At 41.5% G+C, this 25,502-nt stretch overlaps 1 protein-coding gene across 1 annotated transcript in view; it reads right to left on the bottom strand.

Moving 5' to 3' along the window:
* The window catches only part of LOC124796271 (nibrin), a 163,207-nt gene that overhangs the window by 111,548 nt on the left and 26,157 nt on the right, over positions 1 to 25,502 (bottom strand). The window contains exon 4 of the mRNA XM_047260384.1: positions 6,557 to 6,716. Within this exon, the coding sequence (XP_047116340.1) occupies positions 6,557 to 6,716 (160 nt within the window). The remainder of the gene's footprint in view (positions 1 to 6,556; positions 6,717 to 25,502) is intronic.

Raw genomic sequence — 25,502 nt, 5'->3', positions numbered from 1 at the left:
TGCAATATTATTCTGTAGTAGCTGGCTAAAGTCAAATTCTTTCTTAGAGTATCAGTTCTCACCAGTCAAAATTACAGAAATTTAATTAAAAACTAAAATAATGAAAAATTCCTGGAATCCAAAAAAAATCACGAGTACTTCCATTTTGTCCCAGATGAAAAAATTCCCATGTTTTTCTTGGATTTCCTGGTTGTTTCGGGGCATATACACCCTGATATGGAGGAACAGAGGAAGGATGAGATGGTCAGAGAGTGGGGAAGGAGGAGATGGACTAGGAGCAAGGAGACAAAGAGATGGACAGAAGGAGGGGAGGAGGATACAAGCAGAGAGAGGGGGAAGGAGGAGATTGGTAGAGAGAGGGGGAGGAAGAAGACAGAGTGTGAGGGGAGGAGAAAATGGACAGTAAGAGGTGGAGACAGAGATAGGCAGAAGGAGAGGGAGAGGAGATGGACAGAGAGGGAGAGTACGAGGTAGACAGAAGGAGAGAGAGGAGGGATGGGCAGAGAGAGGGGGTGGAGGAATTGTATAATGAGAGGTGCAGGAGGGATGGACAAGAAGAGGAGGAGGAGGAGGAGGAGGAGGAGGAGGAGGAGGAGGGGAGGGGGAGGGGGAGGGGGAGGAAGAGGAAGAGGAGATGGACAGAGATAGGGGGAGAGGAGGGGGAAGTATAGGAGGTAAGAAGAAGATGGAGAGGGGTAGTGGGAAGATGGAAAATGAAGAGCGTGTGAGGAGACATGTGAAAGAGGGAGAGGTTGTGAGACGTAAGAGCGAGAAGGTGTGATGAGGCTGTTGGAAGGAGGTGGCGATGTGGGGAGGCAGTGGAAGAGGGGCAGGGTGTTGAGAGGCAAGTGGAAGGGGAACAGTATGTAATGAAGCAGATGGAGCAGGTGGGAGAGAAATAGGAGGAGGAAGCAGATTATGGGAAAGATCAAAATTTTTTCTGTTTTCTATGACGAAACCATAGCTAACATCTACCATCATGCAGCCAACCATTGTGGCTGAATAACACAGATAAATTTATCAACCTCTCTGATATTACATGGTGTAAAACAGCAGAGAATCAAATTTATATGTGTGCAATATATATGACATATGCGTATGCAGGTGAAGCCATAGGTAAAGTCTAGTATATTACAAAATGTATGTATGTATGTATGTATGTATGTATTGTAATGTAATTAACTGTTGGAGATAAAGTTTATCTCATGTGAAAAGTATGATGCCCACAGTAAAGAGTTAAGGTAACTTCATTATGTGGCCAGAAAATGTGTTTAATTTATTTAATTATGAATATTTTCTTTTATGATAAATAAGGGATTTGTTTGAGATGTTAAATGTTGTATATTTAAATGTATTTATTTATATGTATCTTTGGAGTTTATTAAGGTCAGCAGACCAAAGAATCTGGAATGCAGGAACGTCTGCAACTTCCGGGCACATGTTGGTTTGCCCGCCACTTCTTTGTCGGTATTGGAGGGAGATGGACGTGTTTATGTGACCAGTACAGTATAATGCATTTAGAGTATCAATGTTCATAGTGAAAATGTTGTAGTTACTAAACAAAAAGTACGAATAAATATAATTTTTAACTGAAAGTATTTCGGATCTGGTAGTGTTTATTTCAAACAAGAAGAAAACCCAGACCATGCTTGTTGGAGTAATTATTTTGCAGACAAAACTTGGAAAACCCCTAGACAAACGAGATCTGCAGTGTGTAATCTCTCAGCAGCTACTAATAAATAAGTCTTGTTGAAATTGTGCTGGAAGTACTTGTATTATTCTCATTCAAAGACACATGGTGAGAGTGTGGTCCTACCACAATATACCGCGTAAGATTCCACAATTGTTCATTTGTGAAGAAACGAGATACGTAACAACCAGTACAGTATGTATGTACAGTATAACCACAATTTTGTGTGACCTCGATTTAGTGTAAACCCACATTTAATAGAAGAAGTTTCAAGTCCCGAAAATTATTTCATATGTGCAATGCTATTTTATATTTGATTTAACATAATTCGCATTATGCCAAAACCCGCATTTAGTGTTAGGAACATTAAATATTGAAAACAATACAATAGTGGCTTCTGTGGTCCAAATGCAAGCTGCACTTTTTTTTCCAGTTTTTGGAATCCAAAACACCGCCTGCAGTTCACATTCAGGTGCAAAGCCTAAGAAGTTCTGAAAAATGCCGCTAGTTGCCGCCGTATGTACTTGTGGCCTTTATTGCTGCTTTTTGCCGCTAGAAGCCGCCACAGAAACCGTTGTGTTAGTTTTGAGTAATGAATGTTAAAGTATTTTTTATCATGGGCAAATTTAGCAATTTTTCAAATATTCATAACAACTAAAAAAAATTCTTTATATCTACACCATCAAAACGGATGTTTTGAAGAAACTTGACAAGCATGGCTTTACATTTCGACAACTCCAGCTAATGACAGCAGTGAGCGCAAAAATGTTTGTTTCAGTCTGCTTTTGAACTTTGGTAAGGCATGAAGACAGCAGAAGTAACGACTTTCAGCTTGTTCCAGCAACAGAAAAGCATTTTCTGGATGAAAATGTGGCCGCCACTATGAGTTGGAAGTCGTAGCGAATGATTTTGTAAGGAAGCAATGACAGTGCTTACCTGTAACTGCAGAAATAATGCAAGTAAAAGCATGTCAGAAAATCCAGGATTTTAAAGGGAGCTGCAACTGGGCCTGAAAAATACGGGGAAAAACTCATCGCATTTCAGCGTTACATCATCAAACTGCGCACCGGAAATTCACGCTGGCTTGTACAGCCGATGGACACAAACTGCCACCATTCATTTCACATGGAAGACTTTACCGAAGTGTTTCCTAAAGATGTTGTACATGCTAATGAAATTGGCTGGTTCAAGGAGGGCATGGTTTTAGAGTGGATCAGACCTGTCTGGCAACGTCGTCCTGGTACCTTGCTAGGTTTGCCACGTATCCTTGTGTTAGATTCGTACGCAAGTCACTGTACACCAGCTGTGAAAAAAAAATTAGCGGAGGGTAAAAAGAACTTAGTTGTAATTCCAGAATGGATGACGTCCATTCTGCATCCGTTAGATGTTTGTTTAAACAAACCTTTTATGGTCAATCAGAAAAACATGTATACACAGTGCCTAATGAAAGAAGATAGGCAATTAATGCCTAAAGGACATGTTAAGTGTGCAAGCTTGTCTCAAGTGTGGGTGTGCATTAGTCATGCTTGGAAATGTCTCCCAAGTGAAACTGTTTGTCACGCATTTAAAAAATACTGTATTTCTAATGCACTTGATGGTACAGAGGATGATGCTTTGTACGAAAGTAGGGACATGGAGTCGCTATCATTAATAATAAAACATGAAAAATCACGACTGTGTTCCAGTATGCAGTGCAGCGAGCTTGCCTGCGACATCACTGCTGACAGCTCACGTGCGTGTAGATCCAGAATACTGTATTTCAATAGATGTCGCGAATTTTCACTGTTGTCGGTGTTTTGGGATGTAATTGTAATTTTGTGTCCCAAATCCCTGAGAGGTAGAACCACTTAATATTCTATCCATCATATGACGAGCCATATCTTTCACTTTTAAGTGCGGCTTGAAATCGGGGTACAACTTATTTATTTATTTCCCTGAGTCTCATTTTTGGGGTGCGGCTTGCCTTTGAGGTCAGCTTGCAATCAGGTCAATACGGTAACTACAGTACTTGTGGCGGCTTCTAGCGGGGTTTTTCAGAACTTCCATAGGCTTTGCCTCCAGATGCAAGCATCGTGTAATATGGGCTTTAAGAACCTATGAACTCCAGCATTTGCAGTATATTGGATACGATCAATCATCTTCCATACCAATTCCTCACTACATGCAAGAGCAAGCTTGAACTTAAGCTGACTGCGGCCGAAGACTAACAATGTACAGCGTGCTAACACTCAAGCCGCTTTGCATGCTTGCACGTGGCCGAGCTCTGCCTCAGTCTGTACGTTCATAGCAGCATTACAGTATAGCTTCAGTTTACGTAAGTTTGCACCAGTTCATGTATTATTGTGTATTGCGTGGAGAATCCAGCTGTATATCAGTTTGCTCGTTGTTGTAGTGAAGTTGACTACGGCAGCAAAAAGAAAAAATCTATCTGTCGCGGAGAAAGTGAACTTGATTCGGGAAATGGAGAGAAACGCTAATGTGCCTGTAAGTGAAATGGCTTGACACCTGGGACTTGCATAGTCTTCATTATCAGGAATACTGAAGAATAAGGAGAAGATTCTGGATCAAGAAACACAGTGTGGTTCAAAAGCAAAGCAGAGAAAAAATGTTAAAAAGTCGCCATACAAAGAAATGGAATCGAAGCTAATGGAGTGGTTCAATGGAGCACGTGCCGAAAATTTACCAATCAATGGGGCATTGATAAAAATGGGCTAACAGAATTCAAAGCTTCGAATGGTAAGCTGGATAGGTTCAAAAAAAACTATGGGATAACTTGCAGGGCAGTATGTGGAGAGAGTGCTGCAGTTAGTGATGAAAGTGTTGAACACTGGAAAGAAGAGGTGCTGCCACCCCTTTTGGAAGGTTTTGGATCTAGGGATGTGTGCAAAGTGGATGAAACAGGCCTGTTTTACCAACTCATGCCCTGTAAAACCTTAAGTGTTAAAGGAGAAGCATGCCATGAGCAAGCAGAGAATTACTGTTCTCTTATGCAGCAATGCAGATGGCAGTGACAAGCTGGATCCCATAGTAACTGGAAAGTTCCACAAACCATGTTGCTTTAAGAACAGTGCTACGCTGCCAAGCAAGTACGATGGCAACAAAAGTTCTTGGTTGACTGCGGACTTGTTCAAAAAGTTCTTGCAAGCTTTTGATGCACGAATGGGTGCTAGAAACAGGAAGGTTGTTCTCTTTATGGACAAGTGTCCTGCTCATCCAACAGACTTAGGATTTCTGCGGAATGGGAAAGTGCATTTCTTTCCTGCAAAGTGCACTAGCAGACTCCAGTCCACGGATATAGGGATTATTCACAGCCCGAAAAGCAAGTATTGAAAAGCTCTTGTCCTTAAGGAATTTGCCTTTATTGATAAGAATGAAGTGCTTAAATTGAACATCCTGCAAGCAATGCAGCTCACAGGAGCTTGGAAAATGGTAACTATGGAAACCATCTCAAATTGCTTTCATAAGGCTGGATTTAATGAAATGAGCACTCACAACAACGACGGTGATGAAGCAGTACTGGACATGCATGACTGGGTGCAGGTATCTAACAATTTACCCATCACTTTTGATGAATTTGTGGCTTGTGATGATGATGCCATCACTACATGCATCCGAGATGTTGAGGAAATCTGCAAAGATGAAGTAAAGCAGAATGATGAAGATATCGAAGAGGACGAAGATGTTAGGGATGAACAAATGCAAACACCGTCATTCAGTGAAGCTATTGCCAGCACAGACATTGTCTGGAGATTTGTCACAGCATTTCAAGTGGACAAACCTGTTATAGACAGAGTAAATCAATTGGAAATGGACATTTTGAACCTAAAATCCAACAGTGCTAAAAAGCAGACTACCATTTTTGATTTCAGGTATTTTAAAAAATGAGGCACTGTGAAAGTTGTGTAAATATGTGTTGTATATAGGAAAAGTAACTCAATTTATTATATTACTGTAATTGTGTAAGTATTTTGTGGATGTTTTAATTTTGTAATGTGCTGGGTAACTACGATCTTTGACTACTGTATTAGTGCTACAAAAAATGTTGTAATTACAGTATAGTGTGTAGGGTAGGTATCTCCTTGTTTTATTGTTGTTATTGTGTAAATTATGTGTGTTGGTGCTATTCATGTCAATACAGGCAAAGAGTTCTGGAAAAGGTTTGCTTTCTATCAAAACCTCGATTTAAGGTAAACCCCCATTTTAAGGTTAAAAAATTCTGGTCCCTAGAAAAACGTTAAATAGGGGTTCTACTGCATGTTCCACATTTCCTCCTAAACCACTGGATTGATTTTAACCAAACTTGGTACACATACCACTTACTGTCCGGAAGAGAGTACTATGGGGGTAAGCGCCACCTCTCATTTGGGTGGAAGTGGCTGTAAAACAGGCTGACATAGGAGATGGACAGAGAGAGGTGGAAGGAGGAGATGGACGTATAGAGGGGAGGTGATTGATATTGGGAGGGAACAGAGGAGATGGATACAGAGAGGGGCAGGAGATGGACAGAGAAAGGGTAGAGGAGATGACTGCAATATGTGACATAATTGTATGAAGGTGAAGCTGTAGGTGAAAATTACTATAGTAATGTTGAATCACTCACGCTAGCCTCCAGCTCATAAAACTTGATTTCAACAAACCTTAACCCAGTTGGGACTAGATGAGAAATGCTAACACTTGGCACCATTCATGAAGCATGCATACTTCAAGCAATGCTGTGAGAATTTTCCTTTCCTGCCAAGCACTGAGATATAGTGTTGCAAAATACGGATTGTCTAAAGTGAGAAACAATACAGATAAGCAGCGGTTGGCTGCATATTTGTGAAAACTAACACACGGTAGTTTTAGTAATGGCTTTTGATACATTACCTTAATTGTCAAAGTGATACTGCACATTGTGAGGTGTGTGCATGCTGAAGACCAGGTATCAACTACATGACCTCCCAATTTCGATATCACAGCTTTGACATTCCTCTTCTCTTCTGATGACAGGGTAGAGAGTGACACAACCAGAGGTTTATATTCCAACCTGGAGATCAAATAACATCAATAACTCAGTTATATTGTTAATGTAATGTGAATGACAAATTTTCAAACAAATATTTTTTGGTGAGGGTGAGTCAAATGAAAACCTTAAACATTTTTTTAAATATTATTTATTGTCTGTATCACTTTTCAACATAATCTCCCCCATGCTTAATGCAAGTCCTCCAGCACTTACAAAGTGCATAATTTCCTTTAGAAAAAAATTCTTTGGGTAATCACTTGGGGCAAGGTCTGGTGAGTATGGTGGATGAGGAAGACACTCAAAATGCAGGTCTGTGATTGTTGCAACTGTTGTACGGGCTGTGTGGGGCCTTACATTGTCATGTTGCAAAAGGACACCTGCTGACAGCAATCCATGTTGCTTTGATTTAGTTGCAGGCCACAGATGATTTTTTAGGAGATCTGTGTATGATGCTCTGGTGACAGTGGTCCCTCTAGATATGTAATGCTCGAAAATGACGCCTTTTTCATCCCAAAAGAGAATCAATATAACCTTCCCTACTGATGGTTTTGTTTGAAACTTCTTTGGTTTTGGTGATGAGGAATGGCACCATTCCTTGCTTGCTCTCTTCGTTTCCGGTTGGTGGAAGTGAACCCAGGTTTCGTCCCCAGTAACGATTCTTGCAAGGAAGCCATCACCTTCTTGTTCAAAGCGCCGAAGTAGTTCTTCAGAAGCATCAACATGTCATTCTCTCATTTCAGGAGTCAGCTGCTGTGGCACCCATCTTGCAGACACTTTGTGAAACTGGAGCACATCATGCACAATGAGGTGTGCTGACCCATAACTAATCTGTAAACATGCTGCAATGTCATTCAGTGTCACCCGGTGGTTTTCCTTCACTATGGCTTCAACTGCCGCAATGTTCTGTGGAGTCACAACTCATTGTGCCTGACCTGGACGAGGAGCATCTTCCACTGAAGTCACATCATTTGCGAACTTCCTACTCCACTCGTAGACTTGCTGCTGTGACAAACATGCATCACCGTACTGAACCTTAATTCGTCAATGAATTTCAATAGGTTTCACATCTTCACAACACAAAAACTGAATAACAGAACGCTGTTCTTCCCTGGTGCAAGTCGCAAGTGGGGTGACCATCTTTATACTGATACTGCGATGGTATGTGTGCATCTGCACTATGCTGCCCCCTATAGGCCATTCTGCACGCTGTTTATAAATAAGAAACAGTTTCCCTATGTATACATGGCTACATTGTGAATGTTTTACATGATTATATCTTCCTTATCTAAGTATACAATAAAATTTGATAAATGTAAACCAATCACACAGAGATACTATCTAACCAGAAAGTTGTCTATGGAGTAGGAGTTGTCAAGCAAAACTGATTTCAATCTGTCTTTACAACTTTCCGTATTTGCCAACATCTTTAATTCATGAGGGAGGTGGTCAAATATATTTATGGCTGCATATTTTCCTCCTTCCTCTGGAAGAAGGAGGTTACGCTGTTGATGTTGGAGTCTTCTCTCTCTCTCTCTCTCTCTCTCTCTCTTTCACACACACACACACACACACACACACACACACACAGCAACATGGAAGGATATGGTTTCTGATAGGTGGCTACATGCAGATGCAAAAGTACTGAGATGTGGTTGCATTGCTGTGGGAAAGCTCAGTATAACATTATCGCGTCTCCCTTCCACTGCATTCAATGAACCCATACACAAGGTCCACATGAATCAACTCTTCATCAGTAAACCTGTCCATTTGGTTATGTATCACTGTTCAAGTGCAACTAATACTGCCAGAAGAAAACAAACCAGAGAAACTACTGTTGTCAATAGCAAGCTTCTTGAGTGAATGGAACAAGTTTATTTCCAAACAAAACACCCAGTATGTACTGCCGACATTTGGACTGTTGTGCAGATATTTTCAGTGCAATATATATACAAAGATAAATGGGGAAAGAAATTGAATGAAATGCAGTTCATCCTTGATGAGCCACCAGAGGCCCCTTATAACAAAATACTCAGAAAATATCCCTGAAAAACCTCCAAAATTGTTTAGCAGAAAGTCTCAGAGAATATTTTTTTCCCCTTTAGTTGTGTATTCTGCCTTTAGTAGCTACTGCATAAAGATGCAACAGTTATCACAGTAATGAAAGTGTGGAATCAGAACTTTCTAAAAATGTATGACATGACAGAATTGGAAGATATAGTTAAAAACTGATTTTAATCTAGAACCATCAGCACAGCAATAAATAAAGCAGATGATACTTTGAACAAAAAATTACATGACATGCAGATCATTTGTCACCAAAAAACAAACACTGGCATGTTCATACTGAAGATAATATACCTGTTGATTTCTTCAGCATTTAGATAATGAAACAAAGGGCATGAAATCATATGTTCGACCACTCCTTCTACACCAAAGAGGAATTTCTCAATGCATAACACAATGGTGTGTGTGTGTGTGTGTGTGTGTGTGTGTGTGTGTGTGTGTGGCTACTGTTTCTGCCTGAAGCTATTACAGCTTCACAGTTGAAAGGCTGCTAGCTGTCAGGGATCTTCTTACACCATCTCGACAACAGTAAAGGCTATTTGCCAGATGGCCCTATTGCAGCATTCAGAAACTTGGCCACCCCTGCACAGGCTATCGGCCGGGGTAGGAAAATAATGTACGTTAGGCCTGGTTCCCTGACTACCCATGTTTTAGTTGTCTGCCCACGCTTGTCCCTTATCCACTTGTGTCTTTGTTTTGTTCTGTTTTAGGATGCAAAAACAATTAAGGTCATATGCACCCATGTCAGAACCTTAGAACTGTAACACGGAAAGGTAGTTAAAAATGACTATAAGTATGCCCAATCAATGGGAGGAAAGAGAGCTAAGAACAAGGACTTCCTTTTGAAGAATGGGCCATAAAATATATTCCACAGACAACAGAAGTTCTGAACTAAAGATTAAATGCCCCTCGCCATACTGCAAAACGCGGGCGACAGCCCGCGCGTCATTTGCTAAAATGGCCGATAACTCAGACTGCAAATATACATTACAATGTAAGTGGTTAAAAGAAGGGCATTCAATCAGAAAATGGCAAACTGTCAAACATTGATGACAATGAGCACAATTTGGTGGGGGATCACCAATTAGAAAATGGTAATGGCTAAAACGACAGTGCCCAATATGCAACCTAGCTGAAATGACCTCCTCGCAGTGAGAGGGCTGAGAGGAGATTAGCCAGGCCGCTGGGAGAGGTTTAATTCCCTAGAGCTTGTTCCCATGAAGGGAGGACCAGTGGTGATGCCAAAGTGACATCACTTGCTGACAGGCAGCAACACAGAGATCACAAGAGGGAATGGAAGAACTAGTGGGACAAGGTAAGAGGACTGCAGCCTTTACAGCAGTGTCAGCAGCTCGTTTCCCATCAGACTGATGTGATCAGGAACCCCATAAACATCACAGTGGCTCCTTCAAGACTGACAAGTGGTAGTTTTCTTGGACTCGTTCCATTAAGGGATGAACTGTGTGTAGCACACAGAGGCTCTGAAGGGCACTGAGAGAGCTGGAGTAGAAGACACAATTGAAAAGCCTGTGTTGCCGGGTGTACTGCATGCTCTGATACAGGGCGAAGAGCTCTGTTGTAAATACTGAACAGAGTTCTGCAAGCCGATGCTGGAAATTGTCGGGGCCAATGACGGAGGCATACCTGACACCACAGTCAATCCGAGAGCCATCAGTGTACAAAAAGATACTATCGCTAAGTTCCACGTGAAAGTTGAGAAACGTACACCGATAGATAGAATCTGGAGTAGTTTCCTTAGGAAGTTAATTAAGTCCAAGATGAATAGGGACCACCACATGAAGCTAAGGTGGTGAACGGTTCACACCCACCAGGGAAGTGGCAGGTAGCGTGAAGTTACGCTGCTGGAGCAATAGCTGAAAGTGAAATTCAGGAGGTTACAGAGAAGAGAGACATGCCACATACTGGCAGTCAAAGGAGTCATTGAAGAAGGAGGCATAGTATGAGTGACCAGGCATGGCAGATAAACAGCAAGATAAATGACATACATATCTGCTGAGGAGAACATCATGCCAGTACGACAGCAGTGTAGTGCGTGCAAAATGCCACGGCCGCTACAGGCGCAGTCGGCTGGGGAAATGTAGGAGAGCGACAGTAGGGGAAATGTCGAGTGCTGGAGGGGAAATGCCATTCTAAACTGAAGCCTATGCACAATTTTCTTGTAAATATTAAGTGGGGCCCCGTCACACCCACATTTGAATGGTGACAATTCAAAAAGATCTACTGTCCCCTCTACTTTTGTTAGTATCCAAAAATAATTTTTTCAGAAAATCTCATTTTGACATCTGAAACTGCTTATAAAATATGAGGAATGTTGTGGATATTTCACTCTGGCTTTATCGCTGGCGTGGCATGATCGCAAATGAGTGTGCTACATCACATCAATTTTCTTGAGATTAGTGTCAGACAGACACCTCTACCCAAGTCTAAAGAAAACTTCAATATGTTAGCTAAATTTCACAAGCGACAACATATTATGTAAGATGCACCAAAAACAAAATCATACTGACCTCTCATTTTAATTGCACACTTTTCTGAGTTTCACACAGTGTCTTACTTTCACATAATCACAATAACTATGATCATTAATGAAATGATGGGCACATCATAATGAACCTGGCATGTAAAGCTATAAGTAAAGCAAAAATGAATTTTTTTTTTACCGAATAGTTTCTGTAAAGTCATTTGAGAAAGACTGCGGAGTGTGCGCCTTGATTCTGTCACTGCTGACTGGATGAAAGGTGGAAAACATGTATCAGCCTCCCATTCTGAACAAATGATTGAGCTCGCCCAGCGCTTTGGACGAAAACTGGTAACTGTGCATCGGCCACCATATCCTGCACAAGCTATAGTTTGGCAGCTTCTGCACAGAGACTCTCAACTGGGCTAGTGTAAAAGGCACCAGTGGCCCAACAGATTCCACAATGGTGGATTGTACTTCGAAGGCTTAAGATGGACGGACGTGCAGAAACACCTATAGTCTAGTTTTGAACGGATAAGGGATCAGCACAAATAGAGGAAGGTGGTCCGATCCGCTCCCAAGGAAGTACCGCTTAGGACACGCAGGACACTGGGGGACAGTGTGGCGGGCGGCAAGGGAGACACATGGGAGGACCAAGAAAGTTTTCTTTCAAGCAGGAGCCCTAGGAATCTCATAGTTTCAGCGAATGGAAGAGCAAGAGGCTCCATTGTGCCAACAGAAATTCGTTTTGTCAGTGGAAAAGCGAAAGTCACTGTTGATGTTCCACAAGTAAGGATGATACAGACAATGCTGAAGATACCACTCAAGGAGACAAATGCATGGAGAACTGCAATAGATCACAAAATCGCTGACGAAAAAGGGAGCCGGAGATGCCTGGTGGGGGACAGGCCTAATAGGGTTAATGCCTATAGCAAAGAGGACGATGCTCAAGACGGAGTCCTGAGGCACCCCATTTTCCTGGGTAAAGGTGTCTGGCATTCAGAACTCACATAGCCCCTGAAAACTCTGTCTTTTAAAAACTCCTGAAGGAAAGGGGTTAGGTGACTCGGAAGTCCCATGTGTATAGAGTACGGAGGATACCAGTCCTCCAGCATGTGCCATAGGCTTTCTGCAAATCAAAAAACACAGCCACAGTCAGGTATTTCCACAGAAAACCATTCGTGACATGGGTTGACAAAATGACGAGATCGTCACCTGCAGAACGGTGAGCTCGGAATCCACCTTGTGCAGTGATTAGTAAATTGTGAGCCTCCAGCCACAATACCAAATGGGCATGAATCATATGTTCCATCACCTTACAAATGCAGCTGGTGAGAGAAATGGGGCACTAACTAGAAGGAAGGTGTTTGTTCTTAGCAGGCTTAGGTATGGGTTTGACAGTAGCTTCATGCCAGCGTCTGAGAAACATGGCATCTGCCCAGATGCGATTATATGCACAAAGGAGAAAGTGCTTGTTCACAAGAGACAGGTGCTGCAACATCTGAATGTCAACATAGTCTGGCCCTGGGGCAGATGATCAGGATGAAGTGAGAGAATGATCTAGCTCTCTCATAGTACATGGCAGCAATGTAGCATTCACTATTCTGAGAGGAGATGGGTAACACCTGACCCTCTTCGATTCGTTTCTGATGGAGGAAGGCAGGGTAATAAAGGGTAGGAGTTGAAATCTCCACAAAATAGTGGTCTAAGGTGTTGGAGACAGCAATGGGGTCCACAATGACATCATCCACTACAGTCAGGCTGGAAATTTGGGAATGGACTTGGTACCAGAGAGCCGCCGGAAGTGGGCCCACATGACAGAAGAGGGAGTGGAACTGTTAAAAGAACTGGTGAGTGAAATCCAGCTAGCTTTTTTGCTTTCCCAAAGAATGCAATAACACTGCACATGCAACTGTTTATAGCGAGTACAGTTCGCAATCCTAGGGTGACAGTTAAAAATGCAGAAAACACATCTCCATGGGCGAATAGCATTGCGGCACATCTCGGCAAAGATCGTCAGGGAGAAGTACAGCCTCCAGTCGGCCTTAGAAAGCTGTCACTTGGGTTTACACATAAGTGGGGTACAAGTCAGCAAATGGATGGCACACGGGAAATGGTTGCTAGAGTATGTGTCAGAGAGAATGGACCACTTGAGACAATGGGTATGCGGGGCAGTGCAGAACGAGAGGTCCAAATGGGAAACGTGAGCAAGGACTCTGAAAGGAAAGTGGATGCTCCAGTGTTAAGACAGATAAGCTTGAGTTGATTGAGAAGGTCAGCCAAGAGGGCACCTCTCAGACAGGTTCTGCAAGAGCCCCAGACGTGAATTAAAGTCACCGAGCATCAGAAAGGGGTGAGGGCATCAAACAGAATGGTGAAGGGATGATAGAAGGAGAAAAAGTGAAGCGAAGACCCTGCAGGTGGGCACCTGAACTGAAGCAGTCATCATCAGTGCTCTGGCTGGTTTGACGTGACTCGCCACAACTTCCTCTCCTGTGACGACCTCTTCATCACAGAGCAGCACTTACACCCAACATCCTCAATTATTTGTTGAATATATATTCCAATCTCTGTCTTCCCCTACACTTTCATCTTCTACAGGTCCCTAAAGTACCATGGAAGTTAATTCCGGTTGTCTTAACAAAAGCCTTTATCATCTTGTCCCTTTTTCTTGTCAATGTCTTCCATATACAAGGGTTCACTGAAAAGTAATGCCTCCACCTTTGCAACTCTTCAACATATGGCAGCATTGGTATGTGGCAGGTACTGGCTTGTTCCATAACCTCTTCTCAACAGCTCCAGTTGGCGGGAAGCCTTAGCATTGAACGGTTGTATTGTTACGGTGTAAACTATGGAACCCTGTGCAGACAGTCGGCCAATGCGATTTAAGCAATGTGCAGTCACTGAATTCTTGACAGCAGAAGGTGTCACTCCAATGGAGATTCATCAGAGAATGACGGAAATTTATGGTGATTGTGTTCATGTGAGTCCTGTGCGTCACTGGGCAAGTAAATTTAAAGATGTTGATGTGGGAGTATCTTACCTGTGTGACAAACAAAGAGTTGGATGTCCTGTGACAGCAACTACCGAGTTCCACAAGCAAAATGTTAGATTGATTCAGGACGATCATCGTATCACTCAGAGAGAAACTGCAAACACAATAGACATTTCACAAGAATGTGTGTGTTACATTATTGCTTTGCTTGGCTATCTGAAGATCTGTGCAAGATGAGTACCCTGGATGCTGACTGCCGAGATGAAAGCGCACAGACTTGAAATTTGCCAGGAATTCCTCTCGTGTTACGAGAATGAAGGTGACGCCTTTCTCCATTCAATTGTGACAGGAGATGAAACATGGGTACACCAGCACAACCCGGAGACGAAACGTCGGTCTATGGGATATCAAGACAAAGACTCGCCCCAGAAAAAGAAATTCAAGACGCAGCCCTCAGCTGGAAAAATTATGCCCACAGAGTTCTGGGACATAGAGGGTGTTATCCAAGTTGTTTTTCTTGATCGTGGAATTACAATAAATTCAGAGTATTACATCACAATGCTGCGAACTCTGAAACAACAGCTAACAAGGGCACGAAACGGAAAGGGAAATGTTTTCCTGCAGCATGACAATGCCAAACCACACACTTCCTGTGCCACCACAGCAGAACTTCAGAGGCTGAATCTGACCACCGTATGGCATCCTCCATACAGTCTAGATTTAGCACAATCTGACTTCCATTGGTTCCCGATAATGAAAGACCATCTGCAGGGACATCATTAGGCTTCTGATGAAGATGTTGAGTGAACTGTGAGACTGTGGTTGCAGAAAAAGTGACGACTTTTTCCGTGACAGCTTCAGAAAACTTGTTCATTGTTGGCAGAAATGTATCCAATAGCCAGGTGATTATGTGGAAAAGTGAATGTTGGTACTCAAAGATCACATTCTAAGGATTATTTCTGCATTTGATTTATTAAAATATTCCCATCCAAACTCAATTAAAGAAGGGGGAGGCATTACTTTTCATTCTTTCCTTGCCAATTTGGTGGAGAAAGTCCTCCTTTCTTATCAGTCTACCTAATTTTCAACACCCTTCTATAGCACCAATGCTTGGGTTCTCATCTTTCATAGTTTTCCCATAGTCCATTATTTCCTTCCGCACAATCTTGTACTCCAGATATATACCCTCAGAAATTTTTTCCTCAAATTACGGCCAATTTTTGAAATTAGTAGACTTCTCTTGGCGACGAGTGCCTTCTTTGTTTCTGCTAGTCCGCATTTTATGTCCTCGTTACTTTGCCTATTATGCAATGCTTTGCTTCCAAAGTGCACATTCCCATCATTTGATTTACTTTGTGGTCTCCAGTTTTGATGGCAAGCTTCTAATTAATTATAGTATATTTTAAGGAAGTGGTGCCTCACAGTATAGTGGTTCTTACCCACTCCCAATTAATTTATTAATTAGGGTGAGGTAAGGAGTGCTCCTACTGTGACACATTATGGTGTCAGACATGCTAACAGCACAAATTGTTCCTCGTGAAGTATTGCATGTGGATGGCTACACTGACCAACTCATAAAGAGAAGATCCTCAAATTACGGCCAATTTTTGAAATTAGTAGACTTCTCTTGGCGACGAGTGCCTTCTTTGTTTCTGCTAGTCCGCATTTTATGTCCTCGTTACTTTGCCTATTATGCAATGCTTTGCTTCCAAAGTGCACATTCCCATCATTTGATTTACTTTGTGGTCTCCAGTTTTGATGGCAAGCTTCTAATTAATTATAGTATATTTTAAGGAAGTGGTGCCTCACAGTATAGTGGTTCTTACCCACTCCCAATTAATTTATTAATTAGGGTGAGGTAAGGAGTGCTCCTACTGTGACACATTATGGTGTCAGACATGCTAACAGCACAAATTGTTCCTCGTGAAGTATTGCATGTGGATGGCTACACTGACCAACTCATAAAGAGAAGATCCAGCACACCTGCAGGTTTCCTAAATCACCATTAAGAGGTTTGCTTACCTCACATCTTGTAAAGCTGTCTCGATGCCTCAAATGGTCTTCCTCTAATACAAAAGTCTTGGCTCCATACAAGCATACAGTTGACTCTAAACAATGGAGTGGCACATTAGAAAATCTCAACATTACTTTAATGAAAGTCCCGAAATAATGGGATGCCACTTCTATTTTAATAGAAAAGTCTAGGGGGGGGGGGGGGGGGCAAACAATCTTTAGAGCCAGTATAATGGTAATACTTGAATCTAAGCTCACAGATTCTAGTCATCACATATCAAGCACCATTTAAAGTTCATAAAATATCTCCACACGAATTTAATAACATGTCTGAAATTGTACACTCATGAATTCATATATAAACATTTCCTGAGGCACTTTTAACTCACTAAATCACTTTTATGCAAAAACATATTCAGTTCACTGCATATGCATACTGCCTCTCCAAATATTAGTACCAGAATGCCTATTAAACATTTCCCAAAGCTGACTAATAGTTCAACGATATAAAAAATTTCCCTCACAGTAAGTACAAGTTGTCAGCATGAACACAACTCAAAGATTGTCTAGTAAGCTAGCACAGCGTTCCGTGCCAGCCACCACAGGGTGAGTTCCCTATGGGCCAGTTTAGTTAAATGGTTCAAATGGCTCTGAGCACTATGGGACTTAACATCTGAGGTCATCAGTCCCCTAAAACTTAGAACTACTTAAACCTAACTAACCTAAGGACGTCACACACATCCATGCCCGAGGCAGGATTCGAACCTGCGACTGTAGCGGTCGCGCGGTTCCAAACTGAAGCGCTTAGAACTGCTTGACCCCAGTTTAGTTATCCAATGACTGACAATCTTAAATAAAATTCTAATTAAAATGTGAGCTTGATTTCGGAGCTACTGAAATCATGGTTAAGTAGCTGTCAGTGCGAATAATGAAGGCAGTCTAGTTGGAGTCGTATACAAACATTTAAATAGGTAATATTAATATTTGCAACCAAGCTTTGCAGTGTCCTCCATATGCTCAAGTATGACAAGGATCCTGCTCGCCTCTCCTTGTTAATGCTCTGTGTCCATCTGTTGTTTTATGGGAAGGAGGGATTTCTATGAGTCCTAATTGCTTGCTGGCATATAGCAGCATAAGCCTTTCTATACTGCATGATGAAATCTAATAAAATGTGTGTTGGCATGGGGCATAAATGCCACAGCAGCTCTTCTCATTCTGTTATTCCTCAATACTTTTCTCTCCTTAGTTTACTATCAATCCAAATTGTATGCTCAATCGACTGTTCATTCCATTCACTACATACTACAATTATTCCTTGTTTTTGTTGAGGATAGCAATGTCATCAGCAAATCTTATCCTTGATATTATTTATTCCTGAATTTTAATCCGATTCTTGAACCTATTTGTTATTGCTTCTTCGATGTATGGGTTGAGCAGTAGTGGAGAAAGACTGCATTCCTATCTTATACCCTTTTTAATTCGAGCACTTCATTCTTAATCTTCCATTCTTACTGTTTCTTCTTGGTTCTTATACATACAGTATATTATCCATTTTTCCCTATAGTTTAAATGGTTAACAAATCTTATGGAGGTATCTTGATTTTTCTTCTCTTAGTTTCATTATCAAATGCAAAATTATAATTGTTTCCCTGGTGCCTTTACCTTTACCTTCCTTACAGCCAAACTGATCACCACCTGGGAAATCCTCAACTTTCTTTTCCATGCTTCTGTATATTACTCTCATCTAGAACTTGGATGCATGAGCCATTAAGCCAACTACAATAATTCTTGCACTTATTTTCCTTTACCAGCTTTGGAATTGTGTCACTCATATTTTTCTGAAACTCTGATGATCTCCAGTCTCATAGATTTTACACATCAGCTCGAATACCCATTTGATTACTATTTTCTCCAATGATTCTAGAAATTAAGAAGGAATATTCTCTATGTCTTCCTCCTAATTTGGTATCAAGCCTTTCAAAGCTATATTAAACTCTGACCCTAATAATAACTGGATCCCCCATGTCTTCCAAATCAACTACCATTCCTTCTTCCATCACATCAGCAGACAGTTACTCCCCATCATACAGACCTTCAATGTATTCCTGCCACCTATTGTTCTCTCCTCTATGTTTAACATTGCAATTCCTCCTGAACTTTCAATGTTGGCACTTTTAATTTAATTTCATCTAAGCTGGTTTTGACTTTTCTATATGCTGAATATGTCCTTCCAACAGCTATTTCTTTTGCAATTGTTTCACATTTTTTGGCAGCCATTTCACTTTAGCTTTCCTGCACTTTCTCTTAATTTGCTGTATTCCTGTCTTTTTTCTGAGCACTTTTGTACTCTATTCTTTTGTCAATCAGTTGAAGTATTTCTTCTGTTACCTACTGCCGGTTTGAGAACATTTTTGGACACATGTGAGCTATCATTTAATGCTCCCCTTTCTAACCTATTCCCCTGAACCCTTTCACATGTGTAGGTTTTTGCTTCTAACTGTGATACACAGTGAATACAAATCTTGCAATTGCACACCCATGGTGCCCCTCTCAGCTTGGCAGTTCAGCTGGCTACTACTAATTGTGAAATGACATGCACAGAAGTCTTACAGCTGAGGTGCCTCTGGTGCCCCAGTGGCAGCTTGTGTTGCTTGGACCTTAAATCGGACCTGCTGTTATTCAATTTTTCTTCGCTGTCACCTTTCCTGTACCCACAACTGTCCATCAAAATTCTGTGATCGCCGTTTTTAGAAATGACCACTCCTCTTCAATTTAACTGTTTATTACAATACTCCTTATCAAAACATCTACAGCCTTCAAGAACATCAAATACATATTGTCATTCATCAGTATTTCAGTATCTCACTTCTTGCCATGTTTATTTTTCCTGACAACTGTCTGCAACTTCAGCCTACTGTTCGTCATTACTAAACTGTGGCCTTCGTATGTCTTACAGTCCACTACCTGATTTCCCAATCTCTATCTCACCATGATGTAATCCTGCTGGTATTTTCCCATGTCTCCATGCCTTTTCCAAGTATACTTCCTCCTCTTGCGTTTTTTGGATAGTGTATTCCCTACTACTAGCTCAAATTTATTACAGAAGTTAATTATTTTTTCACATTTCTTACTGCTGAGTCCATATTCTCCCATAACACCATTTTCAGTTTCTTCCCTTACTACACTGTTCCAATCTCCCATGATTACCAGCTTATAATCTCCCTTTACAAACTGTGTTGCCCATTCAATATCCTCATGTACTCTCTCTATATCTTCATCTTCTGCTTATGATGTCGGACTGTATATCCTGAATTATTATCGACTGTTATATATATAAATGGCCTGGCTGACAATATCAATAGAAGCCTCACACTTTTTGCAGATGATGCACACATCTATAGTTAAGTGCTATCTGAAAAGGTGCACAAAAATCAAATCAGATATTGATAAGATTTCAAACTAGTACAATGACTCGTGCATCTTGCTTTAAATGTTTAAGAGATGTAGTACTATGCACTTAACAAAACACTGAAATGTAATATTCTATTATTACATTGATGAGTTACAACTGGGAACAGCAGAATCTTGCCAATAACTGGGACTAACAATTTGTTGTGATATGAAATGGAATGATCACATAGGGTCAGTTATAAGAAAGACAGGTGGCAGACTTTGGTTCATTGGCAGGATACTGGACAAATATAGGGTGATAGGCAAATATTTTAATATGTTATTCTGCAACTAAAACTAAAGAAAAAAGTTCATATAAACATAGGTCTGTAAATGTTTAGTTATAGAGTTACAGCTAATAAAAGATTTTGCCTGAAATTTAGCAACTTTGCCAATACGAAGCCATCGCAATGCTGTACGAGGTTAAAGTAAAGCATGATTTACATTTATTTTGTTGTTATTGGTCTGGTGAATCTAATAAAACATGTTCCAGATGTGTATCTGCAGTAGTTTTCCAGACCATCAAGAGAAGCAAAGAAGTAATTTCAGAAAATGTTTAATTTATTAACTACTTGGCCCAATTTGATTTTTTAAATTCCAGACAATTGCACAAAGTTTTCAACAGAAGTTGTAGAGAATTGAATTTCTCCCTACCGAGAAAGAAACTGTGGGAAATATTCACAAACACTTCAGCAGTCTATGGAGCATCCTCTGCTGACAGAAGTGCAGTTAGTTGATGGGCACGGAGGGTGGGTCATCAGAAGGTTGTCTGGCGGAGCTCCACAATTTGCAGCTGTCACACCTGACATGTAGCAATGGGCTGATTTCATTTACCATTAAAGGGTGCCATTTGTGGAAGACATTTTGAGGACGACGAGGAGGTGATTCACACAGTCCACCACCACAACAGAGACTGGTACTGACAAAGCATACACGCCCTTGTTTTGCGCTGAAGGAATGTCACAGAATGGAGTGGAGATTACGTGGAAAAAATTGGGTGTGTAGGAAAACACCATTCTTTTGTGTGTGTAATTCTCATTATGTTCCACAAAGAACTGTCGAAGAAAAAAATGTGGTGCACTACTTTCTGGGCAACCCTCGTATATTACAATTGTAAACAGCAACTTTCCATATCCTGGCAAAAATCACAACTATGGGCCATGGAAAATGCGAGTAACTAATTCATTAAGTAACAAAAATGTTTTATTTGGTACTTATGGCCCTCGCCTTATTCTTTCTTTAAGCATTTAATACGTGCCTGAATGGCTGTCAGGCACAAGGTCATATATGGTTGTTGTAGCTTCATAATATTTCCAAACATGCATGTGATTTTCTTGTTTATAAAACATTTTATTTCCATTCGAAATAATGGTACTAAATCACAATTGCTGTTAAAACTGTATGAAATAATGTACCTATATGAAAGTTATAAGCACCATTCAGTAGGTAGCCTGTACCAAATTACGAGGTGTGTTTTTTGAGTAAGTGCCGATTTGAAATTAAAAAAAAGACGTGCTAAGATACCTCAATAATTTTATTTTTACATGAAAGCCTGTGCCTTAATCTACTTTTCTACATAATTTCTGTCAATATTGAGGCACTTGTCATAACTTTGCACCAGTTTTTGAATACCCAAATCATAGAAGTCTGCTGCCTGACTTGTTAAACACTGCATCACCACTGTTTTGACTTAATCATCGTCTTGAAGACGCTGACCACCCAGGTGTTTCTTCAAGTGCAGGAACAGATGATAGTCACTGGGCGCAAGATCGGGGCCGTACGCAGGATGATCTAGAGTTTCCCATCGAAAAGATGTGATGAGATCTTTGGTCTGATTCGCCACATTCAGACGGACATTGTCTTGCAGCAAAACGATGCCCTTGCTCAACTTCTATGGACTGTTGCTTTGATTCTGGTGTGACGTAGGCCACCCATCATCGCCCATAACGATTTGGCTTAAGAAATCATCACTGTCATTGTGATACCGCTCAAGGAAAGTCAATGCACTGTCTAAACATTTGGTTTCGTGCATGTCCGTCAACATTTTCGGTACCCAACGTACGCACAATTTTCGGTAATTCAAGTGCTCGGTCACAATGCCATACAAAACACTATGAGAAACGTTAAGAAAGTAATTCCGCAAAGAGGAAATCGTAAAGCGTCTGTTTTCTCTCACCTTATTGTCCACTTCCTGCACCAAACTTTCATTAAAGATCGAAGGACGTCCATTTCGTTGTTCATCATGCACATTTGTGGGGCCATCTTTAAATGCTCTCACCCACTTTCTCACCATTCCATCACTCGTAATATTTTCTCCGTTAACTGCACAGATTTCACGATGAATATCGATCGCTTTTAGGCTTTTAGCACTAAGAAATCTTATAACAGTCCGTACTTCACAGTCGGCGGGACTCACGATTATTGGAGGCATCTTAAACACTCAGTACACAACTTAAACAAGGAAGAATCAGACTGTAATGGCGTCAGTGAGTAGATTGAGGTACAGGCTTTCAAGTAAAAATAAAATTATTGAGATATCTTAGCACGTCGTTTTTTTAATTTAAAAATGGTACTTACTTAAAAAACACGCCTCATATTTTAGGGTGGATGATACTCACTCATGTTTGACATTATATTATCAGTCAATGTCATATATGTACCAAACACAGATTGCAGGTAATATATACACTGAAACACCAAAGTAACTAGTATAGGCATGCATATTCAAATACAGAGATATATAAACAGGCATATTCAAATACAGATATATCTAAACAGGCATATTCAAATACAGAGATATGTAAACAGGCAGAACACAGCACTGCAGTCAGCATCCTGCAAGAAGACTAGTGTCTGGCACAGCTGTTAGATCAGTTATTGCTGCTACAATGGCAGGTTGTCAAGATTTAAGTGAGTTTGAACGTGGTGTTATGGTCGGCGCATGAGCCATGGGACACAGCATCTCTGAGGTAGCAATGAAGTGGGGATTTTTCCCGTACAACCATTTCATGAGTGTACCATGAATATCAGGAATCCGGTAAAACATTAAATCTCCAATATCGCTGTGACAGGAAAGAGATCCTGCAAGAATGGGATCAATGGCAACTGAAGAGAATCATTCAATGTGACAGAAGTGCAACTCTTCAGCAAATTGCTGCAAATTTCAATGCTGGGCCATCAACAAATGTCAACGCGCAAACCTTTCAACGTAACATCATTGATATGGGCTTTTGGAGCTGAAGGCCCACTCATGGAGCCTTGATGACTGTATGACACAAAGCTTTACACCTTGCCTGGGTCCATCAACACTGAGATTGGACTGTTGATGACTGGAAACACGTTGCCTGGTCAGACGAGTCTTCATTTCAAAATGTATCGAGTGGATGTGTATGGGTAGAGACAAACACATGAATCCATGGACCCTGCACGTCAGCAGGGGACTATTCAAGCTCTAGAGGTTCTATAATGGTGTGGGGCATGTGCATTTGGAGTCATATCGGACTCCTAATAAGTCTAAATATGATTCTGACAGGTGACATGTACATAGGCATCCTATCTGATCACTAGAATCCATTCATGTCAATTATGCATTCCCACAGACTTGGGAATTCCAGCAGCACAATGAGACACCCCACACGTCCAGAGTTGCTACAAAATGGCTCGAGGAACACTCTTCTGAGTTTAAACACTTCTGCTGCTGGTAAACTTCCCAGACATGAACAATATTTAGCATATCTGGGATACCTTGCAACATGCTGCTCAGAAGACCTCTCCACTCCCTTGTACTCCTATGGATTTATGGACAGCCCTCCAAGATTCATAGTGTCAGTTCCCTCCAGCACAATTTCAGACATTAGTCAAGTCCATGCCATGTCGTGCTGCAGCACTTCTGTGAGCTCGTGGGGGCCCTACATGATATTAGGCAGGTGTACCAGTTTACTTGGCTCTTCAGTGTATGATAACAAATGTTATCTGCATAAGCATGTAGAGCCCTGAAAATGTTTTAAGATGTACAACAGTGATACAATGAAGCAGTGGTCAAGTTATATGAGGTTACATGTATGTTTAATTAGAAGATAAATAATTTAGGAGTTAAGGAGACTACTCACTAACACACACACACAAAAACCACTTGTGCACCTATATTGTGTCTGCTGGGTACAGAATGCCGGGATTGCAGTTCAGTGGGTGAACTTGGGTGGGGCTTGCGTCAAGTGGGATGGGCAGAGGGAGAAAGGGATGAGAAGTTAAAGTAAAGTTTGGGTATGGTGAATTTAATGGCTGGGAGGAAAGCAGAGGCAGCAGTCGTGTGGGACAGGAATGCCTGAGAGAAGGATGGCAGGTGGACAGGTTGACAAGTGACACACAGATACCAGAGCACTTGAGGTGTGGCCCATGATGAAGATCACATGGATTGGGAGGGTGTGACAGAACAGAGGAAGGGGGAACTGTTGTGAAGAGGGTGAGAGGATAGCGAGATAGTGGAGAGTGTGGCCAGGAGGACTTTGGGAGCTAAGAATGTGTTGCAAGGATAACTCCCATCTACATAGCTCAGAAATGATGGTGCTGGAGGGAAGGATCCAGATACCACAGGTTGTGAAGCAGCCACTAAACTCAAGCTTATGCTCAGCAGTGTGTCGTGCAATTGTGTGGTCGACTCTGTTCTCGGACACAGTTTAGAGTGGCCATTCATTCTGGTTGACAGCTGGTTGATGGTTGTGCTCAGATAAAATGCTGTGCAGTAATTGTAGCAGACAAGGCATATGGCATGACTGCTTTCACAGCTGGTCTTGCCTCTGATGCAACAGACTAAGTCTCTGACAAGACTGGAGTAGGATGCGATGGGTGATTGAACTGGGCAGCTCTTGCACCTGGGTCTTCTGCAGGGATATGACACAAGGACAAGGAGTTGGCAGTGCAATTGACACCAGGATGTCACTTCGGTCAGACAGGTGATGCAATACCACTTCAGGAGGGAGTGTCTATCTCTGGGCACAACAATAGATAATCAGAGACCTGGTGAAGGATGTGGTTCATTTGCTACAGTCCACGGTGCTATTGCATAATGCTCTTTTGAAGCTGATTCTTGTGAGTGGCGGGAGTATCAGAGTTCTGTGAGGATACAGCATGTGAAATCAGTTCGTGGACCAGGTCTGTCTGTGAAGGCCTTGGTGAGGCTTCAGCATAACAGACAAATGAATTATTGCCACTGCAGATGCACCATCCACAGGTGGCCAACCCATAGGAAGGTGATTTTCTGCCATAGAAGGGGTGACGGCCATCAAAAAGCAGGTACGTTCTGTGAGGATACAGCATGTGAAATCAGTTCGTGGACCAGGTCTGTCTGTGAAGGCCTTGGTGAGGCTTCAGCATAACAGACAAATGAATTATTGCCACTGCAGATGCACCATCCACAGGTGGCCAACCCATAGGAAGGTGATTTTTTGCCATAGAAGGGGTGACAGCCATCAAAAAGCAGGTACTGTTGGTTGTTGAGGACGACTGGATGAAGCAGATGGAAGAGAAGATTTTGAGGTTGTGGAATAGTGAGGATAGGGTGCTTTGATCTGATAGTGTTTTTTGTCTGGTCACTGTTAATTTAAGCAATCTAACCATAACAATACTCCAGAATAAATATTTCATTTTGCAGTGGATTGTACACCGTACTGAAACTTCTTGGCATGTCAAAACTGAGTGTCTGACTGGGACATGAATCCAGAATCTCTCTTTTCATGGGAAATGCTCTCACTAACTGAGCAACTAGCATGATTGATGACTCATCCTCGCGGCTTCAGTTCTACCAGTA

This window comes from Schistocerca piceifrons, chromosome 4 (genome assembly GCF_021461385.2).
Source record: "Schistocerca piceifrons isolate TAMUIC-IGC-003096 chromosome 4, iqSchPice1.1, whole genome shotgun sequence".
In the NCBI taxonomy this organism is placed as follows: Eukaryota; Metazoa; Arthropoda; class Insecta; order Orthoptera; family Acrididae; genus Schistocerca; species Schistocerca piceifrons.
The sequence above is the reverse complement of the archived record's forward strand: the minus strand, read 5'-3'. Positions and strand labels throughout refer to the sequence as shown.